The sequence below is a fragment of the Typopeltis vanoorti genome, chromosome 18 (assembly GCF_054136105.1).
Source record: "Typopeltis vanoorti isolate ZY-2024b chromosome 18, IOZ_Tvanoo_1.0, whole genome shotgun sequence".
NCBI lineage: Eukaryota > Metazoa > Arthropoda > Arachnida > Uropygi > Thelyphonidae > Typopeltis > Typopeltis vanoorti.
The window spans coordinates 49,254,870-49,280,887 of record NC_143566.1 but is presented as its reverse complement, the minus strand read 5'-3'; the positions used below and the strand labels follow the sequence as shown (position 1 = coordinate 49,280,887).

At 35.5% G+C, this 26,018-nt stretch overlaps 1 protein-coding gene across 1 annotated transcript in view; it reads right to left on the bottom strand.

The window, feature by feature from the left end:
• LOC150096654 (15-hydroxyprostaglandin dehydrogenase [NAD(+)]-like) overlaps positions 1-26,018 on the bottom strand; it is a 37,158-nt gene that overhangs the window by 9,062 nt on the left and 2,078 nt on the right. Inside the window, exons 2-9 of the mRNA XM_090408672.1 lie at positions 22,404-22,527; positions 17,765-17,841; positions 15,789-15,931; positions 11,306-11,403; positions 9,242-9,310; positions 2,636-2,742; positions 1,925-2,048; positions 1,587-1,693 (exon numbers count right to left, since the gene is read on the bottom strand). Coding sequence (XP_090264798.1) covers positions 1,587-1,693; positions 1,925-2,048; positions 2,636-2,742; positions 9,242-9,310; positions 11,306-11,403; positions 15,789-15,931; positions 17,765-17,841; positions 22,404-22,527 — 849 coding nt within the window. The remainder of the gene's footprint in view (positions 1-1,586; positions 1,694-1,924; positions 2,049-2,635; positions 2,743-9,241; positions 9,311-11,305; positions 11,404-15,788; positions 15,932-17,764; positions 17,842-22,403; positions 22,528-26,018) is intronic.

The following is a 26,018-nucleotide window of genomic DNA, read 5'->3' as shown; positions in this document are numbered from 1 at the left end:
AGGGAATCAACTACAAGTGCTACCAGCACATTCACTGAACGTGAACGTGAACGAAAAAAACCGCCATTCGTCGGCGCAATATCGACACGTTGAATTGCTGAGTTCGCGGCATCGACTGGAACACGAATCTGCACAAAATCATTCAGAATCATGGCTAGATTCTGAATGGTTTATGTATACGTTAAATGTAACAATATGGGTTTCTATGGTCGGACTGTAAGTCCCACATCACACGAACCAACCTGCGGCACCGTCTTGAGTGGTGCAAAGAACGCGTACAGTGAGTTTGGAAAGCTGTGTTCTGGAGCGACGAATAATGCTACAAACTCTACCGAGCAGATGAACGGATGTGGGTGTGGCGGATGCCCGTTGAACGTCTCTTACCAGAGTGCGTAACCCCAAATTCGGAGGTGGTGGTGTGATGGTATGGTCCTGTTTGACCTCGGATCTCTGTTTGTGGTGCCACGAACAATGAACTTCAATAGGTATCTGAGCATCATTAACAATGATCTTTCCTACTTTGTGACGCTTTTACGCAACTGACCATTGTCTCTTAGCAAGACAATGCACTGTGTCATGATGCTGCTGCGCTAATTGCGTGCTTTGTGGACATGAACGGCACTACACTTGACCGGCCTCCACAGAGTCCTGATCGCAATTCTAATGAACATCTATTGAATGAATTGTAGGCGTTGGATGAGGTGAAGGGACGTCCGTCCCACAACAGTCCAGGACTTCATTATATGCCTACAGGAAGAATGGTCCAAAATTCCCATTGATCGCTATCATACGCATGTAAAGAGAATGCCCCGTAGAATTGCTGCAGTCATTGCAGCGAAAGGAGGTCCTTCATCTTATTAAGGTGGGTACTATGCTGTTTATTCCTCACGCCGTTGTCTTTTGACTTCTTTCCAAACGGTGTACAAGGATATTAAAACTTCCTCTTACTTGCAACAGAAGTTTCTTTGCAGGCCAGCCCTCTTATACAAGTCTTTCCGCCATCACACTCACTCCTCACATCCAAAAGCTCCCCCACCAGTTTCTTCTACATAGTCTGAGCCTTGAATCATTTGCCATTCTAGCCCGCGTTCTTAACTTACTACGATAGTATTTCGGTAATACAATTTTCACTTTCTTGCTTCTCTTATCAATTCCTTCCCACCCTCTCCCATACTATGTTTATCACTGCTTAAATCATTTGTTCTAACAAGCACCACCATCTCTTTTACTTGCCTTTTTTTCTGCTTCTGTATTGCGTTCATCACATCTTTTATGTTAACTCTCCTCTTTTGGCTATCTTAATTCTCTTACATTTCGTCAAATCTGGATTTCTCGAAGCTCCACATTTGATATATCCTAATCATTAATTTCGCTGTCAAGTTCTTATGATTACCGTCACATAGATTTCTAGGTAAGCATTTTGACTAATTCTACGAAATTCGAGACCCCATCCTCTCTCTCTCTTGGGTTCAGGAACATGCTGTTTCAGATGTCTGTTTCTATTTAGAGCAAGTTTAAGCATTGATAACTAAGTCCTGCCTTAAATAGATCATCCATAACTATCATATGTTAATCATTATACTTACCAGATTAATCTGCACCATTTGCTGCCAATTCTTTTCTGAATATATTCCAGCGTTGTTAGCAAGAATGTCCACACGTCCCATCTTAGCAATCACCTCCTGGAACACCCCTTTAGATGAAAAAAAAAAAGAATAATTAATCATTTGTATGGTTACAAGGTAGCAATTCGGAAAGCAATTCTTTTTTTAATTGGAAAGTTTTCAAATTTCCATTTCATAAACACAATATCAGTCATTGTTTTTATATTTGTATTTCTCATTCCCAATTACTGTACTTGCACCATTTGGTATTGGAGTAATTTTTTATTTAGTTAAAAACAAACAGAAAAAGCATAATTTACTTTCAAATTCATCGGCAGAGCTGACATCGCATTTCACGAACATTGCAGTTCCTTTTCCGTGTTTTTCATTGATTTCGTTGGTAGTGGATTGGCCTTTCTCCACGTTTACATCTGCTATGCATATCTAAACGAAAAATATTGAATATGTATTCTATGAAACATAAAAATAATAAAACAAACTTCAGATTATAATTATCTGCTCATGTATAATTTGAAAACCATTGTTGTTTATTTATTTTTAATTAATTTCAATATCAAGTTGTGTATTCACAGGACGAGTGTGGGAAGATACAATATGATAGAGAGTAATTCTTTAGTAAATAGGAATGCTATCATTCCAATAAAGTTAAGCATTTTCTTAAAATAGCACGGGAAAATTTCCTTTTTGTATATGTTCCTTTTGCCTCAGACCCATTAATACGATGAGCTTATTATCATTAAAAAGAACTAAAAAATTGTTGTACTGGTCAAAATACTTTATCCTCTGCATAAAGAATCGTCCATTAGGGAATAAAGAAAATAAACATAATTTGTAGTCTTTCATCAAAATATCTGAACCATCTCGATTTCCAACTACCTTCTTTCAAACTAAATTTCTTCTGTTGCAGTACAGATATATTTAACATTATTGTTAAAACCTCAACTTTAAAAATACGCATTTGCTTTACTATAGTTTCCAAAACTCCGTTACATGGTATTTTGTGAACTCACCTTGCAACCGTGATTGGCAAGCGCCTCGCAAATTGCTTTCCCTATTCCATTAGCACCTCCTGTGACGATGGCGACTTTTCCTTGGAGCTCCATTGTAAAATGCAGTTCTGAAAATAGTAGAATTACTTAGAGTATTCAGTTATATATTTAACGTATCTTCTCTATATAATGTAAAAGACAATATACATGATATAATTTAATTTGTGTGTGTGTGTGTGTGCGCGCACGCGCATCTGTTTTTCTTTTCCGTAACGACTATTCATAGAGCTCCTTATTTCCATTTCTTAGTGGGCGCAGTTTTCTGGCTAAGACCCAGTTCTTTAAGCACCACGCCAACTTTCTCTAGTATGTTATCTGTCATTTTTAATGAAAGCTATGCCTTTTTTTGAGAAAATAAAACACTAGGAAACAATACTCCAAAAGAATCCAATCTTTTTTTTTTCTGACAGGCTTTGAATCCAGATTTTTGTCCCACATGTAGCTTACTGTCGAATCCATGGGTCATTTCATTCCATTAACTGGAATCCTCAGTACCAGCAAATATAATGATCCGCTAAATCATGGTTTAAAACCGATTAATTACTAACCATAGAGCGGCTTTTCTTCTAATATTCAAAAAACATCACTCTACAAATGAAAATTTTGATTACCATCCATTCTTCGAAGGGGGGGGTAGACGATTATCTATATAACTGGATATATTAAATGAATGCAAGTTCTACTGAGATGCATAGAAAAAAAACAGCAATTTGGCAGTCTGATTTATTTATTATCTCCAATAATGCAATAACTTTCATTACTGGCCAGAGTTTATATCACTGAAATTAAGAGCCTCCGTAACTCATTTGGTATCGATGTCCTTTGGTTGCAAAACCTAGGACAGATTCCGTCTAAGACGCGAAGAACCATTATAAGGGCTTTAGTGCTTTTCAGATGAAGGTAAATTATTCAATCTCATATGGTGTGTGGACGGCTTTTTCTCCCTGAAACTCGAGTTTTTCTTCCCACAAAACAAATTCACTAGCCTCATAGCATAAGTTGCTTCTCTCTCGTACCATACATTCTTCAAAAATAAAGAAAAAACAAACAAATAATATATTTGTTTGTTTTGGAAATTTTGAATTGCGCTACCCAGAACTGTACCATTCTTGCTTGCTGTTCTGGGTGCAAAAGTTACTCATAGTTATTATTTATCTATTAAAAGTAACCTGTTTGATAATCTTAGGCTGATTACTGTTCTCTTGCAACAATCATTCTAAATGAGAGTGTCGTGATTGTAGCGTGCTATTTATTCATAAGATAGCTATGGCCATAATAAAAGCTTATGCTTAATATATACGCACTAAAATAAATTTAGTATTACTAAGCTAAAATATATTTAGCTATTCTATTTAGCTATCTCTGAATCACTGTAGAATTATAAAAACAGTTAATAAACTGACCCAGAAACTTTTATTAAATTTTATTTAATAAATGTTATCTTTATTTCGATCTATCTTATGAACAGTCTCCATTATACCTAAGCCTACTTTAGAATAGAAAATAGCTGGACTTTAAGACACTGGTTATGGATGATTTTGGAAAAAAGACAATATGATAGTTAAAGCTTTGAATGATTATGCACTGCAAGGTTTGAAGAAGAATTGTGGATGGGATGGATTTGTGTTCAGAGAGAGAGAGAGAGAGAGAGGACGTCATTCATGTTTAGAGAAAGAAAATAAAGTTGGTAAAAATACAAAACCTCTGGGGTATTCCAGATTGGTAGGAGAATGTGAGGAGAGAAAACCATCTATCGTTGTAGACGACCAGAGAGCGATAGCTAGTGAGCCGGTTGAAAATAGTATAAGGCAGATTATCAGATGATGGTTTGATCAGGACGTCACTGTGTCTGTCGAATCAAATGCTGTGGAAATGTCAAGAGTAATCCACACGAGTCTCCAGATCTTTCCTTGGCTTCTGTTCAAAGTTCGGTGGAAATCTGCTGTGGATCGAGAACCATAATGGTGTTCACAAAGTAACTGGTGTATTTAAGTAGCGAGAAAGTTGACGGTTGAGGACTTCCATGACATTTGTTAAAACAGAAGTGTGAGCAATTGGATGATGGTTTGATGGCTGACTTTTATGATCCTTTTATGGATAGTCTGAATATAGTTGGAATCCATGCTGTAGGGTAGGTGTGAGATGGATATAAAATATTGTAAAGACAATATAGGATGAGAGTTAAAAAAATCAACTTAACGCCTTTTATTCCCTAATAGGGAGTAGGCGAGGCCTTTATACCCTATCTAGCTTTTGGAGACTGAGTGGGCAGTTCAATCTCCACCGGTAGCCAATCGAGGATAGCTGGCCCATGTCTATCACTAATTATAGCAGCCACCGATGAAGAGGCTGGAAAACAGGTGCTGCCATCTCTTGGACCTAACCCTAACAAGATATGTCACTGTCTGAAATAATGTGGGTACTACGGTCCATTTTCTTGAGTTTACGGGACGAAAAACCCGAGTTTCTGGGAGGAAAAACCCGCTTGCCTGTGCCAGAGATCGACTAACTCGGGAACCGGTCGAAGATAGGCTTAGAAAAAGTTCCTCCAGTCAGCGACTAGACTAGAACCTAGGTCTAACTTCAAGCGGCCAAGCGCAGAGGACGCAAGCGCCACTTCCACTGAGCTACACAGGCCTCTCGGATGAGAGTTAATTTTGGAATTCAAATTTTAAGCGCAGCTGTGTAGGACACCAGATGGAATAGGAAAGCTATTATTATTATCCCGGTAATATATCATGTTTTTTTTTATTGGCGAAAGAACAGTAAGAGCATGTAGTAAAACTGCTTTTGACACAATGGTAGATGAATTCCCTTGCTGTATTGTAGGAGGTGGATGGATGCCAGCAGGTTTCCATGGTAACATTATTTGGGTTTTGGGGAAAGAATGAAATACGGAAGAGCAGAAGTTACACATACTGGTGCTAACCAAAGATAAGAAAACTCAACTACCCTTTGAACTAGAGTCAACTTACCTTGATGTTACTCTTTCAAAATCAAATTTCGACTAGTTTGTTTTCTTATGCTGCAGACATGCACCTACTTACCATCAAAGGAAATATCTTACTCCCATCTACAACTTTACTGTTGTCAAATGACATCTGCAATTTCCTCCTCCTGCTGCTCTCCTGAATTATGTCATTAGTAAGTCTTGGCCTTCAAGTAGTTCTAACTGGCAAGTGTTCATATATACGCTTTCAAAATACTTATTTCTTCTGCAACTACAGTTGGATCATTCAGAATTGTTCTGAAGTAGCTGATTATGCTTTAATCGGTTTATTTTATCTTGATTTTTTTACATCTTTATAAAAGGTTTGCTTTAGGATATTTTAAATAGCAGTTTATTAATGCTTATTGTCGGTTATGTTTATTATATTTAATAGCTGAATTCTCAGACCTGTATACTTCATTTTTACATATTTCTTTGATCATATTACAAGTGTATTTCTTTTAATAGAATTATAAGCTGTTCCTCAGTTTTACTTATTTTCTAGTGTCACTTAAATTAAATGACGTCTCCTACTTGAACACTTTTTAATTAATTGTATCATTTCCTCAAAGGTATTTTTTATTTTATTTATTTATTCATTTTGAAATTCCACCTGTAGTTCTTTCTGATTTTCACCCTTTCACAGTTATGGAGAACAAATATTGGTTCTCGAGAACTTTTTAAAGCAACTTCAGGCCTCCAGTAGGGGGATGATAGTCTCACAGAGATGATGAATCCGGGGATCAATCGTCTGCTGCCTAAAGGCCATCGCAGAGCATATGTATCGACGGCGGAATTCAAATCCTCAACCTGTTGGTTGGATAGCGGTTATGCTAACCGCTTGGCCAACAAGGCACACATTAACTAATGTAGTCCATCAATAATTTTTTGACAATAACGATTTTGAGGTTCATTTATATGCTACTTAAGAAAACTGTCAGAAAGATGCTCCGATTTTGTGTTATTCGTTGTATCCTCCTAAATTATACAAATTCCATGCTTATTGCACGACATTGAGCATTTAGTGACAATGTATTACTACATTGTCACTAAATCCTGTCTCGAATCGAATTCAGTATAATCGATCTCATAGTCCGAATCTCTCCTGATAATCAATAAATACGTTCACTCTTCTTTTCCCTGTTCGGCCCGTTCTGACAACAGTATAATTACCGTTATTCCCTTCGATATCAAGAACGTCCTCGTTAAGCCATGACTCGGAAATCCTAACAAAGTGTGCTTAATTTCTCCAGTTAATAATTGATGAATACTTAATATATTCATTAAGCTTCGCATATTAGTATATAAGAGCGTCATAACTATTCACGTACATTTTAATGCCGATTTTCCTCTTCTGTTAATCCAAACACCTCTCCTATTATTACTTGAATACCCTTTCATCCACAGTCAGATAACCCAAATTTTCTTTGGTTTCGTTTCTAAATCTTTTAAACATGTTAATGGATTTTACACCGTTAATAAATTGATAATACCAAGAAACCATTTCCATTTATCAGCAAACCGATCCATACATAAATTAATATTATTATTATTATTATTATTATTATTATTATTGTTCCGGGAAACTCCAAGGAGTCGACAGACTCATCGAGGGAGGCCCTAACATCATGTCAAGAACAACTATTCCACATTGACACAGTATCTATCATACCTTGCCTTGAACTCATTCACGGTCGTAGCACCCACAACAGACTCTGGAAGCTTATTCCACTCATTTACCACTCTCCAAGTAAAGAACCTAGCTCTAACACCCTTGTCAACCACGCTCTTGCCAGCTTCCATGATATAGTTAGTTTTGTTATACAGAACAATATATAACAATATAGTTAGTTTTGTATACAGAATCTCCTTATCTCTCATAGTTATGACCATGGGTTCTTAGCCGTGGTATTATATTAGTGAAATTAACCTTTTTCTTGATTTTCGTTTCCTAAATAAGTATTTAGTTTAAATTTCTACATTTTAGTTTCCTGAGCTTCATATTGGATTAGGGATTATGAATGTCATAATCTGACATCTATCCCGAACATCATCAGACTTCATTACACCTAGTAAACTGCACTATTACAGATTTATTTCTTACTATCTATAGTATTGAAGTCCACTATTTCTAGGCAGTGCTTAAACACCAACCTGAGACATGTTCGCCGCTCTTTTCTTAGCACTCCCTGTCGTCATTCTAACCTTACACTGTGATGATAGTCATTAGACCTTCTCGTCCGGTGTCTAAATTCTGTTTCATTAGAATTAACTGGCTCCATTTTTTAAGGTTTCCAAGGATTAAGTCTTCTAAATATAACATTTATTCTTTGGACTTCATTTGCAATTTTCTGCTGTTGAGGATGAGGCCATATTTGGCCTCATCCTCAAATATATTTTTTTTTCATTGTGCACAACACATGATACACACTTCCTCTGTGTTTCTTTCGCAGGAGATCAATTTTCGCAATCTGTCCCTCAACAAAGCACAGAAAAGATCATTAACAGTACTTTTTTCTATTTTAAATGCCCTTTCTTTTTTTTTAAAAAAAAACCTCCATCTACAGGTAGCTGAAAATTGTTTCAGCTAACTGCAGACGGAGTTGGTGCATTGCTAACTTCAGTGGTGCAAAATGCAAACGTAGTTTCTTCTGCACTTTCCCTGACCAGTGACAGATAATAAAAAGGAAAGAGGACTGTAACATGTCCGGTGCAATCTCATGGATAGTTTATTACTTAGGTCAACAATCGCTGCATCAAATATAGCCATATGAATTATAATAGTCGAATGAATGCTTAATGTACGTTACTACTGTTTCGGATCGAAGACTAGCGTTTGTACCATCAGTGTTCTTTTTCACCGTGTGTCAGCCGTCGGCAGTGTTTTTTTTTTTTTTTTTTTTTAATTTATTTAAAATTTTTTAATGGGAATTAAGTCTCGCTGCTTCAAAAGTGAATATTATTTTAGAGGACAGTGTGCTTATAAAAGAACATTATCTATAATCAGCGCATCGAAGATCAAATGTGATTACAAAACAGCATCCAGGTGCTATACAAAGATGAAAAAAGCTATTAACAATGTTCGTCGAAATTTCTTTTTTTAATCAAATTCAGCATGCATTAATTGCGACAGCTGCATAAGCATTTAAGGAACATCCCGACTGATGTACAATTCGACTTGCGTAAAGTTCCACGGAACGCTACCCTTACATCCGTCGGTGAGTGGCTGTATAAGAAGAGCCCAATTGATGTATTTTATATTAAAACCTCATAACTCTGCTGGGTACGCGAGCAATCAAAATAACTGTCAAACCGCGAATAACTAAGAAGATATAAGAATATTTTTTTTAAAAAAAAAAAGTCGACTTTCAAATCTGTTAATTTGTAGCCTTCACCTCAGGGAGCGTCGTTTTATATTAACGTTTTCAACGCTAAATAAATTTGCTGTTGTTTTCGGGAGAAATAACAATAGTTTAATCCTTTATATATATATCGAAAGGAGTGACTACAAAGCTACCCGAACTAAGGGCCTGTAACTCTGCGTAAATTTAAAACAAATGCAAAACAAATACACCTACCTTCCACCTCAGCACTCAGTCGCAAAGTTAAAACTTTATTGTTTTTATATCGTTTTCGGGATGATAAAACTGTTCCAAAGATAAGACCATGAATGATGAAATTCACATCACAATGTCAATAGATACTGATATATGCAGTTTATTTTGCAGCACATTTGATATAAAATTACATACTGAGAATAAACTAAATAGAAATGTTGCTCTTATTTTGCTTATTACAAAACTAGATAAGGAGGAAATTACTAAATTGGAATGTTACGCTTCTGGTGCTTATTACAAAACTATATAAAGGGGAAATTACTAAATTGGAATGTAGTTCTTCCTTTTTGCTTTTAATTACTATTTCTCTAATAACTGACGCCTCAATAGATTTCAAGAATTTAACATCATTTCGCTAATGCTACTGCACAATGTTCAGTAGCATTAGCGAAATGATGCAGCAGTTTAAAGTCAAACCATAGTGTGGTGTCCAAATCGAATTTTTTATTTAAAAAAAATTATGCTGTAATAAAAAGAAATTTTATGCGGTAATTAAGAGTGGCGCCAACTGCTTAGAACTCGAAAAATGTTTCAACAAGGAATGGGAATCATATTATTCGTTCTTGGGTCCGATACACCGTTGATCCATGGATGCAGTAATGTTTACTAATTTCGCAAACGTAGTTTGACAAAAATGTTTTTCAGTGTTGCAGCAGCATAAGCATGCAGTCATTACTTATTAAGTTGTTCGTATGTATCATCGTGGATTGTAGTCGTCAGCCAAAAGGGCACTCTGAAAAAGCTCATCTCCATCTTCTCCGCACCACTTATCATTTACCACTTAACACACCAGTGAGCTTAAAAAAAATACTGACCAAAGTTTCTTTTTATTTTTCCAACAGAACACACATTTTTTTTTTTATTTGACTTCTACTCACAAAGGTTGTAAAAATACATTATATTAGTACCCAAAGTGAGATAAAGATTTTCTTCATTTTATTTAATTAATTTTATATGTACTTTTTTGATTTTATTTTCAGTCCGTAAGCCTTGCTGTAGAACAAAACATGGAACTTTTTCAAGCTATTTCAGGCCTCCAATAAGTGGGACAGTAGTCTTACATCGAGAGATGAAATTTATATACCACTTAAACACAATCAAAAACACCCATGCCAACAGCAGGATTTGAACCTGCAGCCCGTCGGTTGCAGAGCGGATACGCTAACCGCTCAGCCAACTAGACCGATGTCAGGCATCGGCCTGGTTGACTGAGGGCGGTGCGATAGACATAACACACTTTCTTCATAGCCGTAGTTGTTGCTTCGGCTAGAATTCCAAGCAACAGGTATGGATCAGAGTTGTCCTCAATATGTCACTATAGCTTCGAATATAGAAAAAAAAAAGGGACCAATAGGTATTTCATCCATATACTGCAAAAATGACCCTTGTGATCCTATCACTATTTTTGTTTTTCAGCAATGCACTCCAAAACCCTAAATTTACATAGCGATCGTTTGTTTTCAAAAGTATATGTTGTGATTAGCACGGTTATGGAGGAAATTAAATTAATGAATTATTTGCATACCTTTCGGCTGGTCCTGTGTACCTCTCGAGAGGAAGAAGCCTTGTGAAATCCTTTGAGAGTAACGTACAACATGTGGAAGTATTGATGATTAAATATTGCATTGCATAAACTCAGTTTTTTATAATAACCAGGCCAAACGAGTCCGTTTGGCCTGGTTTATTTTTGATTAATATTTTAATATCTGACTGTTTTTAGTACATGATGTGACATAAATAGAAAATGACAACAAACTTGACAACTTTACAAATATTTCAAAATGGAGCAGACAGTGATATTTTCACCGGAAAAAATCACTACACAGTTTTACTAACATTCAAAGCTAAAAATTCACTTTTTGCTGTTTAGTACTTCATGGGTCCTCCTCTTGCCTTTATTACAGCTTGGCATTTATTGACAAAATCAGTTTCCTGATGGATGCATCAATTCATGGTTCCATACCCTTATGATGGCTTCTTGGCGTTTCCGAAGTGTTTTCGTCGTCTTCTTCTTGTGTATTTCACTCTCCGTTTGGTACCACAAATTCCCAATGGGGTTGAGATCTGGAATATTTCCTGGACAGTATTTGCTGAATTGAGTGTTCATTGAGCCATTCATTAACCTGCAACAAAAATTAAAACTTTTTAAAGTTCCAAACTTAATTCGTATGGTGCATTTTAAGGTTATAATAGCATTAATTACACTTTTTGCCAAGGGGCAGAGCCATCCTGAAAGATGCAGTTCGTCGTTACTGTAAAGTGGTCTCTGATAGTAGGCAGAAATTCTTTTAAAATTTTCTGGTACACTTGTGTATTCACTGAACCTTTTGTGAAATGCAAGCGACCAACACCATGTTGCGACATGCAGCCCCGTATCATCTGAGTGGCTAAGAATTTGATTGTTGACAGCAGAGATCAGGGTTGGATTTTTTCCCCTGATCTTCTTTGAACTGTCTGCCTGCCGCGGGCACCTTGCAGGTTAAACTCTTTCTCGTCAGAAAAAATTATTCTTTTCCACCGATCAGCAGACTGGCAATCCCGAAGTGAGATATGAATCATTCGTTATTTAAATACGGTTTTTCTGCTTCCTGTTTGATGAGTAAAGTTTGGGATTTTGACACCTTTAAAAGAAATGATTACATTATTTAGTTTCTTTATGGTCTTTCCCATTTTTCTTTTACTATTAGTCAAACCATTAGTCACTATTAGTCAAACGAGGAAAAGAAACCCCTTTCCACTGTCTTTTATTCATGACAAAAAAGATCTAATTTGTATCAGAAAAATTCTTTCGTGTGAAGCTGTTCGATGAATGAACTCCTTTGACGTTTACAATATCTGATGGTACGCACTGCAAAAACAAGATTAGATTCAAATGAGGACATGACTTACTGACCAATTGCCCGAAGGTGCTCAAAAACTACTACTAGCGAACTTTTGGATATACTTTCAGATAAATTACAGACTGTTTATTGATAGGTTGATCAGTCACTATAATTAAATCGTGATGCGCGGAAATATTTACTCCGAGACGGCTTGTCAATCCACTGACTCCGTTGTTAGTTGTACAGTTCATTGCGGCATAAGGAAATGAATTAAGTGGAAAATAAAATTAAATGCTTAATATTTAAGCGCTGCCACTTTCCTTTTCAAACCATTAAAGAGTTTATCACATAATACTAACGAGTCCCCTACGCAGGTTTAAAAACTTTTGCTTCTCATTCTAAAATGGGAAAATCACCTACAGCTTACAATTACCATACTCTTCCAGCAAAATAAAAGGATTATTATCTGTTTGTGCTCATTTTCATATCAGATCCAGCTAATTTGTGTATGGGGATGTGCAAGTCTTAAAAGAAAAATCAAAACAACCAAAATATTAGTATGTTGTGATCATGAGACTGTATTGCAGTAAGACTTTTTGTAAGGAACTCGACTAATAATACTGACCAGTAGATGTTTGTCATTCTCTTCCAGCAAGACAACATCAGTGTCATGAGGCTCGCATTGTGCAAGAATGGTTAGTACAGCATATTCAACATTCTCTGTACTTCGCTGGCCTCCTGCTTCTTTTGAATTTGAATCCCATAGAACATTTATAGAATCATGGAAGGAAGCACCCGCCTGTCGATGACAAAGTCTTGCTGGGTCACTGACCTTTGAGACGTTGTTTTGTCTAGTTGGTCCAGAATACCTGAGGACACTTTCTGTGGTTCAGTAAAGTCAATGCCAAGCTGTATGGATTATCTCGACTAAAGAAGGCCTGCTCAACACGCTGATAAGTAGATGGTCATGATGTTTTGGCACAGGAGTATATATTAGTTGAGTTCTACGATGAGAGGAGGGGAGAACAGTGCATATCAGCATTAATAATCAATTCAAACTTCAGTTGCAATAATATGCATACATCTAAAACAACTTTTTGAGATCGGAAAGGTGCATGACACATTTGGGTTTGCTTGTTGTGGGAGGAAAACCAGAAATTCGGAAGAGAAAATTCTGTATTTAACCATTTAACTCATCTTTGCGGATAGCCTTCTTAAGGTTTCCCAGAATCATGACGAAATTCTGACCTCGGTCTTTCCTAACCAAAGAGTGCACGTCGTATCGCCTTTTCGACTGTGCTACGTAGTTATTGCACTGACTAAATTTTATAGAAAATTAATCATCTAAAAAAAAAATAGAAATATTACTGGCAAGTCCATACATATCTTCCAAAAATTACAAGCCCTACACAATTGATTAGCGGATAGTTTGGCCTTCCCCGTTTATTTACTCGTGTCAAACACATCCGTGAATTATAACGCACACATAAATACGTACATTGAGAAACTAATATTGTTAGGGACAGCTTAATATTTTAAGTCATTCAAAAACTCGACAAAAATAATATTTACTGCCAATAAAGAAACTTATCTGCATAATAGACAGTATTACCTCTCCTCCCCTCCTTTCTCTCCAGTGTTTCATGGGAAATCTGTAAAACTAAGGTAATGACGTTTACCTCTAACGGCTACCTAGCGTGGAGAACAAGGAATGATAAACAAAACAGAAGCTTTAATGCCCGTTGAACTGTCCTATTGTACACTAATCGATTGATACTTACCAGAAATAGATTTGATGTTCTTAATCAGACCAAGACCAGCCGATATTTGCTCATGTCCCAGGAAATGCAAAGCACCAGGTATGGTAATCGTTATTCTATTTTTTAATTATCCACTTAACTCAGAGAGAAATATTAAAACACCCTTCGCTAATGTGTAGATTTGAAAATTAACTGGTTGAATCCAGGTTTATTCTTGTCTCTCAGCTAAAGCTTTTTTTTTAATTATTTTAATGAATTGTATGTATATGGCGATGTGGGGGATACCGGGCGATGAAATTCATCTCCCATTTAAAAACAATCAAAAATATTCGTCCACGGCGGAATTCGACCCCGAAGGCAGTTGGTTAACATGGTCATTGCCAATCACGCGATATCGCACGATGCGAGTTATCACCAAACGGCCGATCACGCGTTATCGCGTGGACGCCGCTAACTAAATAAAAATATAAAAAAAAATTTGGCCACCACACGAAATTCCAATTTTCAGCTTGGCAATGAAAGTGTTAAAGAGCAGATACGCTAACCACTCAGTCAATCTGGTTGGCAAACACTTACGTCCAGCAAGTCACTATAACATTCATGTAGTGTTTCTAACTTTTGTCCAGACAATGTATACTCGTACATATTCTCGAATCTTATTGTAGTCGAGTGTATTCTACACCAAATCGCATCTCCTGAAAGAAGTATCTTGAGTGCCCCACGTCGCCAAAAGTTTCTTCTACCTTCCCCTCCCCCTAATTTTTCCCTCATCGTCAAAAACAAAAGTTCCAGGTTAGTCATTTTCAATAAGTTAGTCGGTTGTATTTTTAAATTGGGAATTCTGTTAGGATACTGGAAAATGTTAGTCCCAAGTTCGTAACATTAGGCACTCTTTTCAATAGAATCTGAGACATCAGGATAGAAATACATTATTATTGAGGAGTGTAGTTTGGCAGCAAAACTACACTCCTCAATAATTTATGCTCTTCTCAAGAGCATAAATTTCGCATCGAATTCATTAATATATATTCATACATTTTGAACAATTTAATGGGAGAAGCCCGCAGTTAGTCTTCATATTCTATTTTTCATCATAGAAAAGTTTTAAATAGTGCTCATTTTAGTATGAGAGACTTCAGCGTTTGAAATTGGACGTGATCGAAGCTCTTTCGGATGCGTATAATACTGCATAAATTACCTTCATTTGATAACAAAAATTGTGCACTTAGGCCAGCATAAGATATTTTATACTATTTCCTCATCCTCCCCACATGACTCGGAATATAACTAAGCTATCTAACAACAGACATGAGCATATTTAAATGAAATATAAATATTCTTCGTGAACTAATTTTTACTTGAGGAGTAATTCATGCACGTGTTCCACACACAATGTGTCGTATTCATATAGTTTTCCCCTGTCCTACAGACACTGAAATATTACAGGTTGGCGAAATCTTTCTTTCTATCGTACTTATCTTCTTTCATTATTTTTAATAGTTTAAATAATAAATATCCTTCTCTTATTTTCAACCATTTATTATTAGCAAGAGAAAAAATGCTTTTTCACACATATTCGACGCAGTCCTTGGCCACTTTCAGAAGGGCTCCATTTTTGCCATCCTTTAATAGTTTCAGCACGGCTTCGGCAACATCACTGGCACTGAAAGAAGTAATAAAGAGCAATGTTAGAATTAAATTGTAGGAAATGTGACAATTAATCTCGTTATTAATATTTTCATTTGTTTAAATTTCATATCCACATTGCTTCTTAGCGAAACTATTTCTTCTAGTACCACAAGTTTTAAAAGCTTCTTCTAGAAATATGTTCACTAAGAGTAAGGAGCTCATCATCAAATGAATACTAGCTGTAGATCTAATTAGGACATTATTACTTTAAAATTGTTCAAGTACTCAAAAGCATACCGAATCATTGTGTATTCTTTTATTAAAGATGCAATAACTTCACTGTCTTGCGTCTTTGCGTAGTTGAAGAACAAATCAGTCTCTACCAACGTTGGACAAACACCGCACACTAACACACCAGATTTGGCGAAGAAAAAATCACACTGCAATGAGATAAAGCAAAATTGTTCGAGTGTTGATTTTCTGTTAACTTTGACATAACTATGATAGCTAAGAGTGTGCGTATTAAGAACACTTTGGTTAAATAATCTGCATTTATTTAAGTACAGTATATAAAAGAATATATGACTGGTTCCTAGAAAATGAAAGTGTAATGGGCTTAATTATCTATCGTTATTCTCGTGTTAGTTTTTCTCTTTGGCATTAATTTTAGCACTGCCTATGCTTCCGTCCGAATTCTTGAAGCATTTAAAATCTCGTACTCTGAGCTGCAGTTCTATCATAAGATGAATGGTTGGCTGCAATTATGGCTGAAGACAATGTTATGAATGTAGTAGATCTATAAATTTTTCATATCCTTCTGATTGATTTACTTGTTTTGCGAGATGAAAATGTTCCATATACATAGGAGACCAGCTAACCAACTTTAGATGAAAAAAAAAAAATCCTTTATAAACAGTTGTTAGAGTCTTAGACAGAATTCGGACCTAGCTCTTTTGCAACCAGGCTTTAGTCGATACTGACTGAGCTACGGTTCTCATTTTCATAATGGGGTACATAAAAGAAATTTACAGGGACTCAGGTTTTGAGGAGTGTAGTACTACACACCACTAATGCTCTTGGCTCAAAACGTCGATGAGACTTAAACTTTGCTGCAGTCCATCTCATACTCAGATTTTCGTGATAAAATACGCTGGCATATTTGAAAAATATATTCCAGTTATACCTTCTCCTTCGTGAATAATGCGACGCACCTGCTTTATCAATTCGCAATCTCTTCAGTCTGACTCGTAGCTTGAGTTGCAGCACTGGAAGCTACAAATGACCAACGTTTCAGTATAAAACGTACCAGATTTTAGAATACGAATTTAGAGCGAAAATATCTTATTTACATTTAAAGCTCAAAATTCCTAAGTAATTAAGTATTTCGGGGGATATACTATGCCCCCCCCCCAAAAAAAAAACCACTATTACTATCACAATTTATTTTTATTATTGTCCGAACTTTCTTGAAACAGTACACATCTTCATATTATCAAATTATTAATTCCATATTCATGAATGACTTTTCAGTTCTGTCATGTTTTTCACAGATTCTCGTGAATTCTTCTTCAATCGCAAGCTTGCGATATTTTTGCCTGTTAGCATTTTAGTACTATTCTGATTCGAGCACGCATGTTAAACCAATGTCTCCTCATATATCTGTAACACCAAGAATTTCTTCTAACAAAGTCAGAGGCATAGTGTTCGACCATTTTCTCTCTTCAAAAATGATAATTATAGGCATAAAAATTACGTTGGTTTTGTTATCCAGATCTTCAGCTCTGCTTCTAGCTTAGGCCATTTTACAATTTGGATAGCCTGATTTTTTTTTTCTCACATGTATGTATAAGACTAACTGACGTTCTTTTGCGTTCTAGACTGATTCGAATCCACGTCTTTCCAACCAAAGACCATCATCATCATTACAGAGTTTATCTACGATGACTCTTCGATTGTTCATTGACATTATTACTCTAAAAGTTTATACGCAGGGAATTGCTTTAAGAAGTTAGAAATATTTTCATTAAATAGCGCAAACAACTTGTCTTAAGGAATTAAAAATATTCTGGCAAACTTGGCACCTCAGCTTATCTTGTATAAATTTTAAGATGATTATTCTTCGTATTTTATATTTTGGATAATTTTCCTAATGAAATATACGCTACAATTCTGAGATATTGATCTGTAGCGTTTGAATCAAAACATCAAAACAAATGTATTTGTTCCCGTGAATCAATAAATACAGAAGAACGTATATATATCGAAAAACTTACTCCGTAACTGCGGGTCAATCCAACCACTCCATACTTTGTTGCACAATAGACTGTACTCAGAGGAAATGGATCTAATCCTGAAAAATAAAATTAGAACATTGCAAACTTTCACTTTCCTATTAAATTCATGGAATGTTCATTATAGGACACACAATTTTTCTCATTCTACTAAAATGAAATTTGCAGCCAGCAAAAACAAGACAGCCTCAACCATTTTGTAGGACAGATTGATACAGTAAAAATCTTAAAAGACAGAAATAAGATCCGATTTTGGAGTCTTGACAGATAACAGACTGATTTGGAACAAAATTGTTAATAGGTAGTTAGTAATGGTGTAAGTTCTTCATGTAGTACTAACTTCTTATCTACAGTTTTCTTCCAAATCAGTCTTATGTATTCCCTGACATGTACCCTCGGTGTGTGGGTGATGGTGGGGGGGGGGGTTACAGGATGAAGACAATGGTAAAAGTCGCGATAGGATATAGGAGAGTACACTGAAAAAATACAGGAAAATTCGCAAAGAAATGATTTTTTTTCTCACTTAATTGAGATTAGAAGTGTCTTTAAATTCTATTCTCGGTACAGTTTAAGAACTGAGGAATTTAACATTTTGTTGCCCTTAAATTCCGGATTAACCGGCTTCTCGATTTTCGCCATAACACACCCAGTGCTCTTCAAGTGAAAGTTTAAAATTTCCCTGCAGAATTTGATAGAATCTTGTTTTATTATATCAATGCTGCAGTGATGATTTTAATGACTTCAGAATATGTTACAGCCTCCATAGCAGGTAATAGTATTTATAATAGTTCCACCATGTCCACCTTGGTCCTTTCCCATGAATCGGAAGCCTAGCTTTGTCCCACGTACAACGCCATTCTGTAAATAATAAGAGAGGTAGTTGTAGTTCAGTTTGTACCAAAAATGGACTTTTTTTATTGTTACTAAAATGTATTTATACTAATTAATTAGTTTATTACTGTGTGTGTGAGATTGCGTGGAAGTATACGTAATTCACATCTCTACGTTGATCCCTATAGGCTGGTTTCTCCCTAAATGTTGACCTCTGTATATTAATTCTGATAGTTTTTCTTCTGCTGCTGCTCAACATGTATAAATACAAATATTTAATTGGTATTATACAAATTTATACAAAAAAAAAAAACACAATGGTACTCACGTGTTCCAAAATATTGCATCTGCTTATTTTATATAATAAGCTTGTGCTTTGCATTAAAGGTAAATATTAAGATTAGTGATCAGAGCTTATTCTACTTTTTACCATGAGTTGCTTTGGTCTTGCACTACGTGCAGGGTTAGCTAGACTTGCAGGCGCAAACTTGACTTGTTTTTCTGTTTGCTTACTTGGGAAATGGAGTAAAACCAGGTTTAAAATAGCTTGGTATTTTTAACATATATATAAATTATTTTTAGTTAATCTGCTTTCTACTCATAACAGTTTCATTTTTTAAAAAAGTTACGTTATTTCTATAACTTTCAATAATGAACTTTTTATAGTTCTTTGTATCTAACTCGATCTTCTTTCCTAATGCTTTATTATTCCCTCGTTAAGCATGATAAATCTAAGCAACCAGTTTTTTTTCTGTCTATAGACAAATTTCATTTTATTTACACTTTATTTAAATCCCCTTTCCGATCCTGTTAGATGAAATCTCTTCGCACGCTCACTTCAGCATTGATCTGAAGTGAGACATACAAAGTGTTTTTCAAACAGTTGAGAAATTTTGATCGTAAAAAAATATTTTCGTCCAAATTACAGCGCATTTTTGTTCTGTTTATAGAATTCGACTTGTATAAAAATTTCGCTATCCGAATATTTATGAAACGTTAGTTTCGCATTTGTAGCAAAATCAACCAAAGCGCCACCAATCGACCACCAGCAATATGACAATGCTTATGTCATCAAGTATCGTGGCTATACTGTAATCAATGTAGTGTCAACTGTCAATGCTATAAATGTACGCTTAATTACGAGTTCAGCATTAAGTACTCGGAAATTTTCATTGCCAAGTGTGCCTCAGTCTGAAAAAGTTTGAAAACCATTATAAGGGTATAACTTCCTTCTACCTTACTGAAATTTCTTTTAATTAAACTTAGTTTTCTGAGTTTTTAATGTGATTCTTAAATGTGATTCTGAAATTAAATTTAGGATCATTGTATTCATTGATTGTTTCTAAATCCTGTCGATTCAATTGTATTCGTTTCACAAATCGCAATTAGTTCCACATTAAATTATAAATCCCACGTTGTTTTCAGTTTTTCAACTATGATAACTCTGTATAACTGAGGTCATTCGAACTCTTTACTCTACTTAGCATCACATCATCCACGATATTAGAAGACCTGACTCATTTATGAATATATTAAAAAAGGGACATTGTCTTAAACATTGGGATACTTCGTTCTTAACGAGACTGTTCTTTAAAGACTCTCCTCTAAGCACTACTAATTCTCATAAAGCCGTCAGCAGACTTCCTACCCATATCATTAAAGTAATCATCACTACCTGTTTGACTAAATTTAATTAGCAGGTTTATTACATAAAAAGTCATCAGTGACTTTGCTGACATCGAAATAAATCAAAACGATCAATTTCCCTCGTGACTTAACTCACATAACGTATAGTTTATCACAATTGATCTCTTTAAGAAAACAACTCTGCATCATATTTACTTAGTGATCCTTATCAAGGATCACTTAATTACAAATAACAACCTTTTTAAGGATATTAATCCTAATTAACTACCTTTCCATGATTTGTCTATAAAATTAATGACTATGAGTTTCCAATTTCAGCAATGAACTACGCTGATTCCAACAACCCTTGCAAACTTCTATTCAGGAAGTACTTCCAAAGATCAACGCTTCATTGCAGATGATCAAAATGATTCGATTAATTAACCTTATGAATTACTAAAGAATAGGAACATCTCCTCCAGTGTGATGTCATTTTGTAAATATTGGTTCTCAAATGATATTTCCTCTTTCAATTTATCAGTTTGCACATACTAGCAAGATTTTTCATTGTAGTAGTAAATTAATCATTCAAACTTCTTGTAATGTGTATGTTAAATCTGTAATCATATTCTGCTTTTCAATCTTTAGTTAACAATTTAGTTAATAATTACACGTTGCTTCTATCTATCATAGTTGACTTATCAGATCCGCACAATTCCATGACGTTTTCTTGTAAACTAATTTCTTTGAGAACTTGAAGATTGATTCAGACGTTTTATGAAAATTAAACTTTTGTTATATCGACTATAATGGATAGAAGCAACATGTAAGACAATTTCAAACAATAATATATTACATTAGGGACCAATATACTCTTTCCACCCGATACCGTTTTAGCTCTGTCTAACCATTGCAGACTTACCACTAATTTCAAACGACATCGGGTGGAAAGAGTCTAGTGGTCCCTAATGTAATATATTATGTCTGAAATAGTGTCTATTCTCGATTTTCTTGTTTTCAAGAAAAAATAAACGGCTTGCCCATTCCAGAGACCGAATAACCCGCGAAAGTCGGGTAAAAAGATTATAAAAAGCTCCTCTAGTCGAGCATAAAACTTTCTTCTTGGGTAGGGGCTACCACTGTGAATATAAACGACATTTATCCTTAAACTTAAGCTTAAACATAAACACCTTCTATGGAAGAATTTTTGAATTATCCAACTACGATTTAAAAAGCTAAAAAATATTTTGTTAGGTGTAAATATGAACACCGGTTAGTTAGTAGAGGAAATACTGCCTGAGTCAAGATTTTCAGGAAGAGGAAATCCATGGTTTCTTAAATAATTTAACAGTTGATATATTGGAGGTAGGTTTTATATATGCTTTATTGGTGAACAGATGTGTTATCGGATTAATTAATCTGAGTGTTACGGATTTAGTATTGCTTACATGAATTTTCCAGATATTTCTTCTCTTATCATTTTGTCAAGGCTGGTTTTCTGAAAATTCCTCCTTCGATGTTTCTTAATTCCTCTATTCATGTCAAATGATTAAGATCACATGGGATTTCAAGGTGAGGATTGATCGCTACTTACTCTAGCAACAAATCTGTGACTACTCGCATCCTCTGCATTTATATACGTGAAGTTTTCAAGTAATTTTGCAAGAGACTCTGTTAAAGGCACATTTAAATATTAACGGATCAGACCTGTCTTAATATACAGCACCCATAACTGCCATATACGAGTATTTAGCGTTATACTCACCAGATTAATCTCCACCATCTTTTGCCAGTTTTCCGAATATATTCCGATTAATCTCCACCACCTTTACCCAGTTTTCCGAATATATTCCAGCATTGTTAGCAAGAATGTCCATACGACCCATTTTTGCAATCACTTCTTTGAACACGCCTTCAGATTAAAAAAAAATGAATAATTAATAATGCGTAATTAATCGACTGCTATTATCGAGAGCCTGTTACTAAAATAATTCGTTAAGTAAACCATTTTTATTGAAAAGATTTGACGTAAACGAAGTGTTTTTCAGTTATTGTATTCCATACATTTCATTTCTCCTTCCGAATGTTGTGCTTTTCTTTGATATTTTACTGATTTGTTATTTAGTAACAAAAAAAAAAATTAAATAGCGGAAGCATCATTTACCTTCGAATTCCTCGTCAGAGGTGACATCGCATTTGACGAACAGTGCAGTTCCTTTTCCTTGTTTTTCGTTGATCTCGGCGGCAGTGGGCTGACCTTTCTCTACATCCACGTCTGCTATACACACCTAAATGAACATTTAATGTTTATTTAATATTTATGAAAAGTTCGAAAAAACATCGGTTCAGGTGATGATGATGATCAAAATAATATATACATAAGATTACTAAACGTTATTTTGTACATTTTTATACAAAATTCGCTGATTTGTGCATTTGCAACTTTGATGAGCTATGAAAGATCAGTTATGAAGGATGCCACAAGATAGTCATTCTTTAGTAAACAGAATTCCGATCAAGTTTAGCGTTTTCTTTAATCTCTTAACTTTGACTTTAATGCTGCTTCTATTATATTTTCAAGTTTATGTTTTCGCCTAGGTTCGAATCTCCTTTATGAGGCTAAGGACAACTTTATAAGGTATTTACAAGTAAGACGAGTTAACTTGTGTTTTATTGATGTATCAGGTTTTTTTTTTGTCCAGAAACTAAGTTTTTGGACTGCGAAACAAACAAATCTAATTGACAATACTCGCGATTGGCAGAACTATGCAGATAGGAACAACTGCCCTCTGGTGACCTTAATTAGGTTTTTATAAAACGAAGTTGCTTTTTCGTGTCAGGCCACTGAGCCTAGTACTTTAAGATTTCCTTCTAAGATGAAGCCACATAAATTTATAAGAATATTTAATATACTTTATGTACTACTAGGCTAGTTAAGTTTTAATTACTGCCATTAAAATTCCATATTCGATTTAAAAATGTATGTAAACACCTCATCTGTTGAGGTTAGATCTCACCTGAGTTCTAACCTCAACAGACTCGATTTTCTTTGATCTACCATACTTTACCTTTCAGTGCTATTTGGCGTTTCCTCTTTGTCAATTGTTCAGTTTTGTTTTAAAGAATCGTTTTTACTATAACTTGCCACTCCGTAACTGAGCGATATGGACAAAACCCTTTGGTTAAAATGACCTCGATTCGAATATCGTGTAGGATGCGAACAACTTATGTTTTTTCCCCCTCCATCTGAGGGTAAGTTAGCTGGTCTCATAAAGATGTAACAGGTTTTTACTTCCTACAAACTCGAGTTTTATTTTTCCCATCAAAACAGATAAACTGGCCAGAAGAAGACACGCAATTAACAGATATAACACACTGACCTCGTAGCCATAGTTGCTTCGGCCGTAAGTGAAAGCAGTCCAATGTTATCTGTGTTCTGTTCGTCACAGCATACTAGAAATACTAATCACGCTAAGTGAAAGTGAGGAAGCCAGTCTCATAGGGAGGTGGAGGACGCTTTTCCTCCAGGAAACGCAGGTGTTTCACATCAGAAAACATGCAGATTGGCCAGAAAATACATTGTTTGCAGTCAACGCGCTGTCCTCGTAGCATTAGTTGCTTGGGCCATAACTAGCTCTCCTACTATGATCACTCGTTGGCAGTTACTCAGACCACACTATTTATAAATTATCATTCAACTCGACTGTTACTTCGAGGCACTCGACTACCTATTTATAGCAAATGCTTACTACAAATCATTAATAGTGTGTTTCTTGTGGTTTTCATTTAGTATGAAACCGCTCTAATATTCGTTTCATGTTAACATATCAGAGATTATCCGCAAGAAAAGTGATAAATCGAAATTTTTCGAATTTTGTTTTAGGTGCGGATTGTGTTCTAAATACACAGGCCTTTAATCAAGAAAAGCTACACAAGTTTAATCCAAATACTTCCCGCATGAGTTTGCTAATGTCGCTTTCGTTAACTCAAATAATATTCTATAATGAGCCGAGAACAGTGTCACATCTCAGTTGTGTCCCAATCGTCGATTAGTGACGTTGCAATTTTGTTGAGGAAAAAGCGGCACATCTTGAGATAAATCGTTTTTTTGCTTTTTTTTTTCTTGCGTCGTTTACAACTTCAGTGGAAGCAGAAAAGCGACATATTTCTGGACAGTGTTCCTGTAATAGGTACGTAAATTTTTGAAATAAGAATTCAGCAGTCTACCATGGAGGTTGGATAATAACGAACAAACTTCATTTATCTTCAGACGACTAAGGTCTAGTGACGCATTTAAACCCGTTGGTGATAAGGAGGACGATCTACCAGGCAATTAGGAGTGATGATTCGGTTTGCTGATCTTGATTTTTGCTTATCATTCACGAATGAAGCGTCTTCCTCGGATTCGTAAGACCATTTCATATCAGGAAATCATACCCCATCCCCTCCCACAGCTCATATTGAAGAGTCGCTTGTTAAAAGCGGTAAGAAGAGAAAGAGTTGGAGTTGGAAAAAGACTGCAAAGCGCCTCAGAAATTTGGGAAAAGAATACACACCTTTGTCAAAATCTGGAGAAGTAATTCAAGCAAGAGAAATGTACAAAGGTCCATATATGCAAACTTGAGTGTTATTATAACAAATTTACAACGATCAGAGAAGACATTTTTGATAATTACTGGAAGCTCGGCAACTTAGAACGACAGTGTGCATTTATTGCTGGGAATATGGAAACCATACAACCGAAATACAGATACACGCGCACAGAAAAACAAAGAAAATTGAATATTGCATTCTACTTTGTTAGAACTATTTTGCAGAAAGGTGATTTTATTCAATCAGAGAGAAGAGGAAAGCATACGAAACATTTTACACTAGATCAACAAATTAAAGACTCAGTACGGCAGGATATTAACACTATACCCCCGAATGGAGAGCCACTACCTAGATGCTCATACCTCTAGAGATACATAGATGGAGGTAAAAGTCTGGCTGACTTACACAGAGATTATCAGCAAACACAAGCTGAAAAAAAAATGTGCGAATCTCATGATGTACGTTCACATTTTCAATGATGTTCACGTATTTCCTCTAAAAGGATTTATGCAACCTGTGCGAAGCTTATAAAAATGCACCGAAAAACATGAACAGGAAAAGACGAGTCGTAAAGCTAAAGAAGTAGATAATAAAACATGATAAGAATTTTGTTTTGGTGTCATTCGATCTTCAAGCTGTCTTACCTTTAACCTAAGGGAAATTTATCGATGTTTTACTACAAATAAATTATTGCAACCTTACAATTTGCGAATTGAGGTGAAAATGCAGATTGTTTCTTCTGACATGAAGGTGAAGGTCACCGCTGTGCAAACGAAATAAGCTCATGTTTACTGAAATATTTGAAAAATATTTCAATAAAAAAACTTCGATTGATGATAAGTTAGAATTTTAACATGATAATTACGTTTTACTCAGATAATTGCTATGAGCAAAATCCCTATGTTATTGCAGTGTCCTTATGCGCTGTACGAACGTTTAAGATAAAAACAAATCCCAAATTCTTAATCTGTGGCCATACTCAGAATGACGGTGCTGCTGCACACTCATTCATCGAGAAAGAGATAAAGAAATCCTTCCAAAGTGGCCTAATTATTCCTCAGCAGTGTGCCACTATAATACGAACAACCAAAAAACGAAGTTCTCCATAAACGAGATCGCTCATTTCAGATTGCACCTGGCGGTACATGAAATTAGTAGATTTTTAACCGGACATTCGATGAACGTT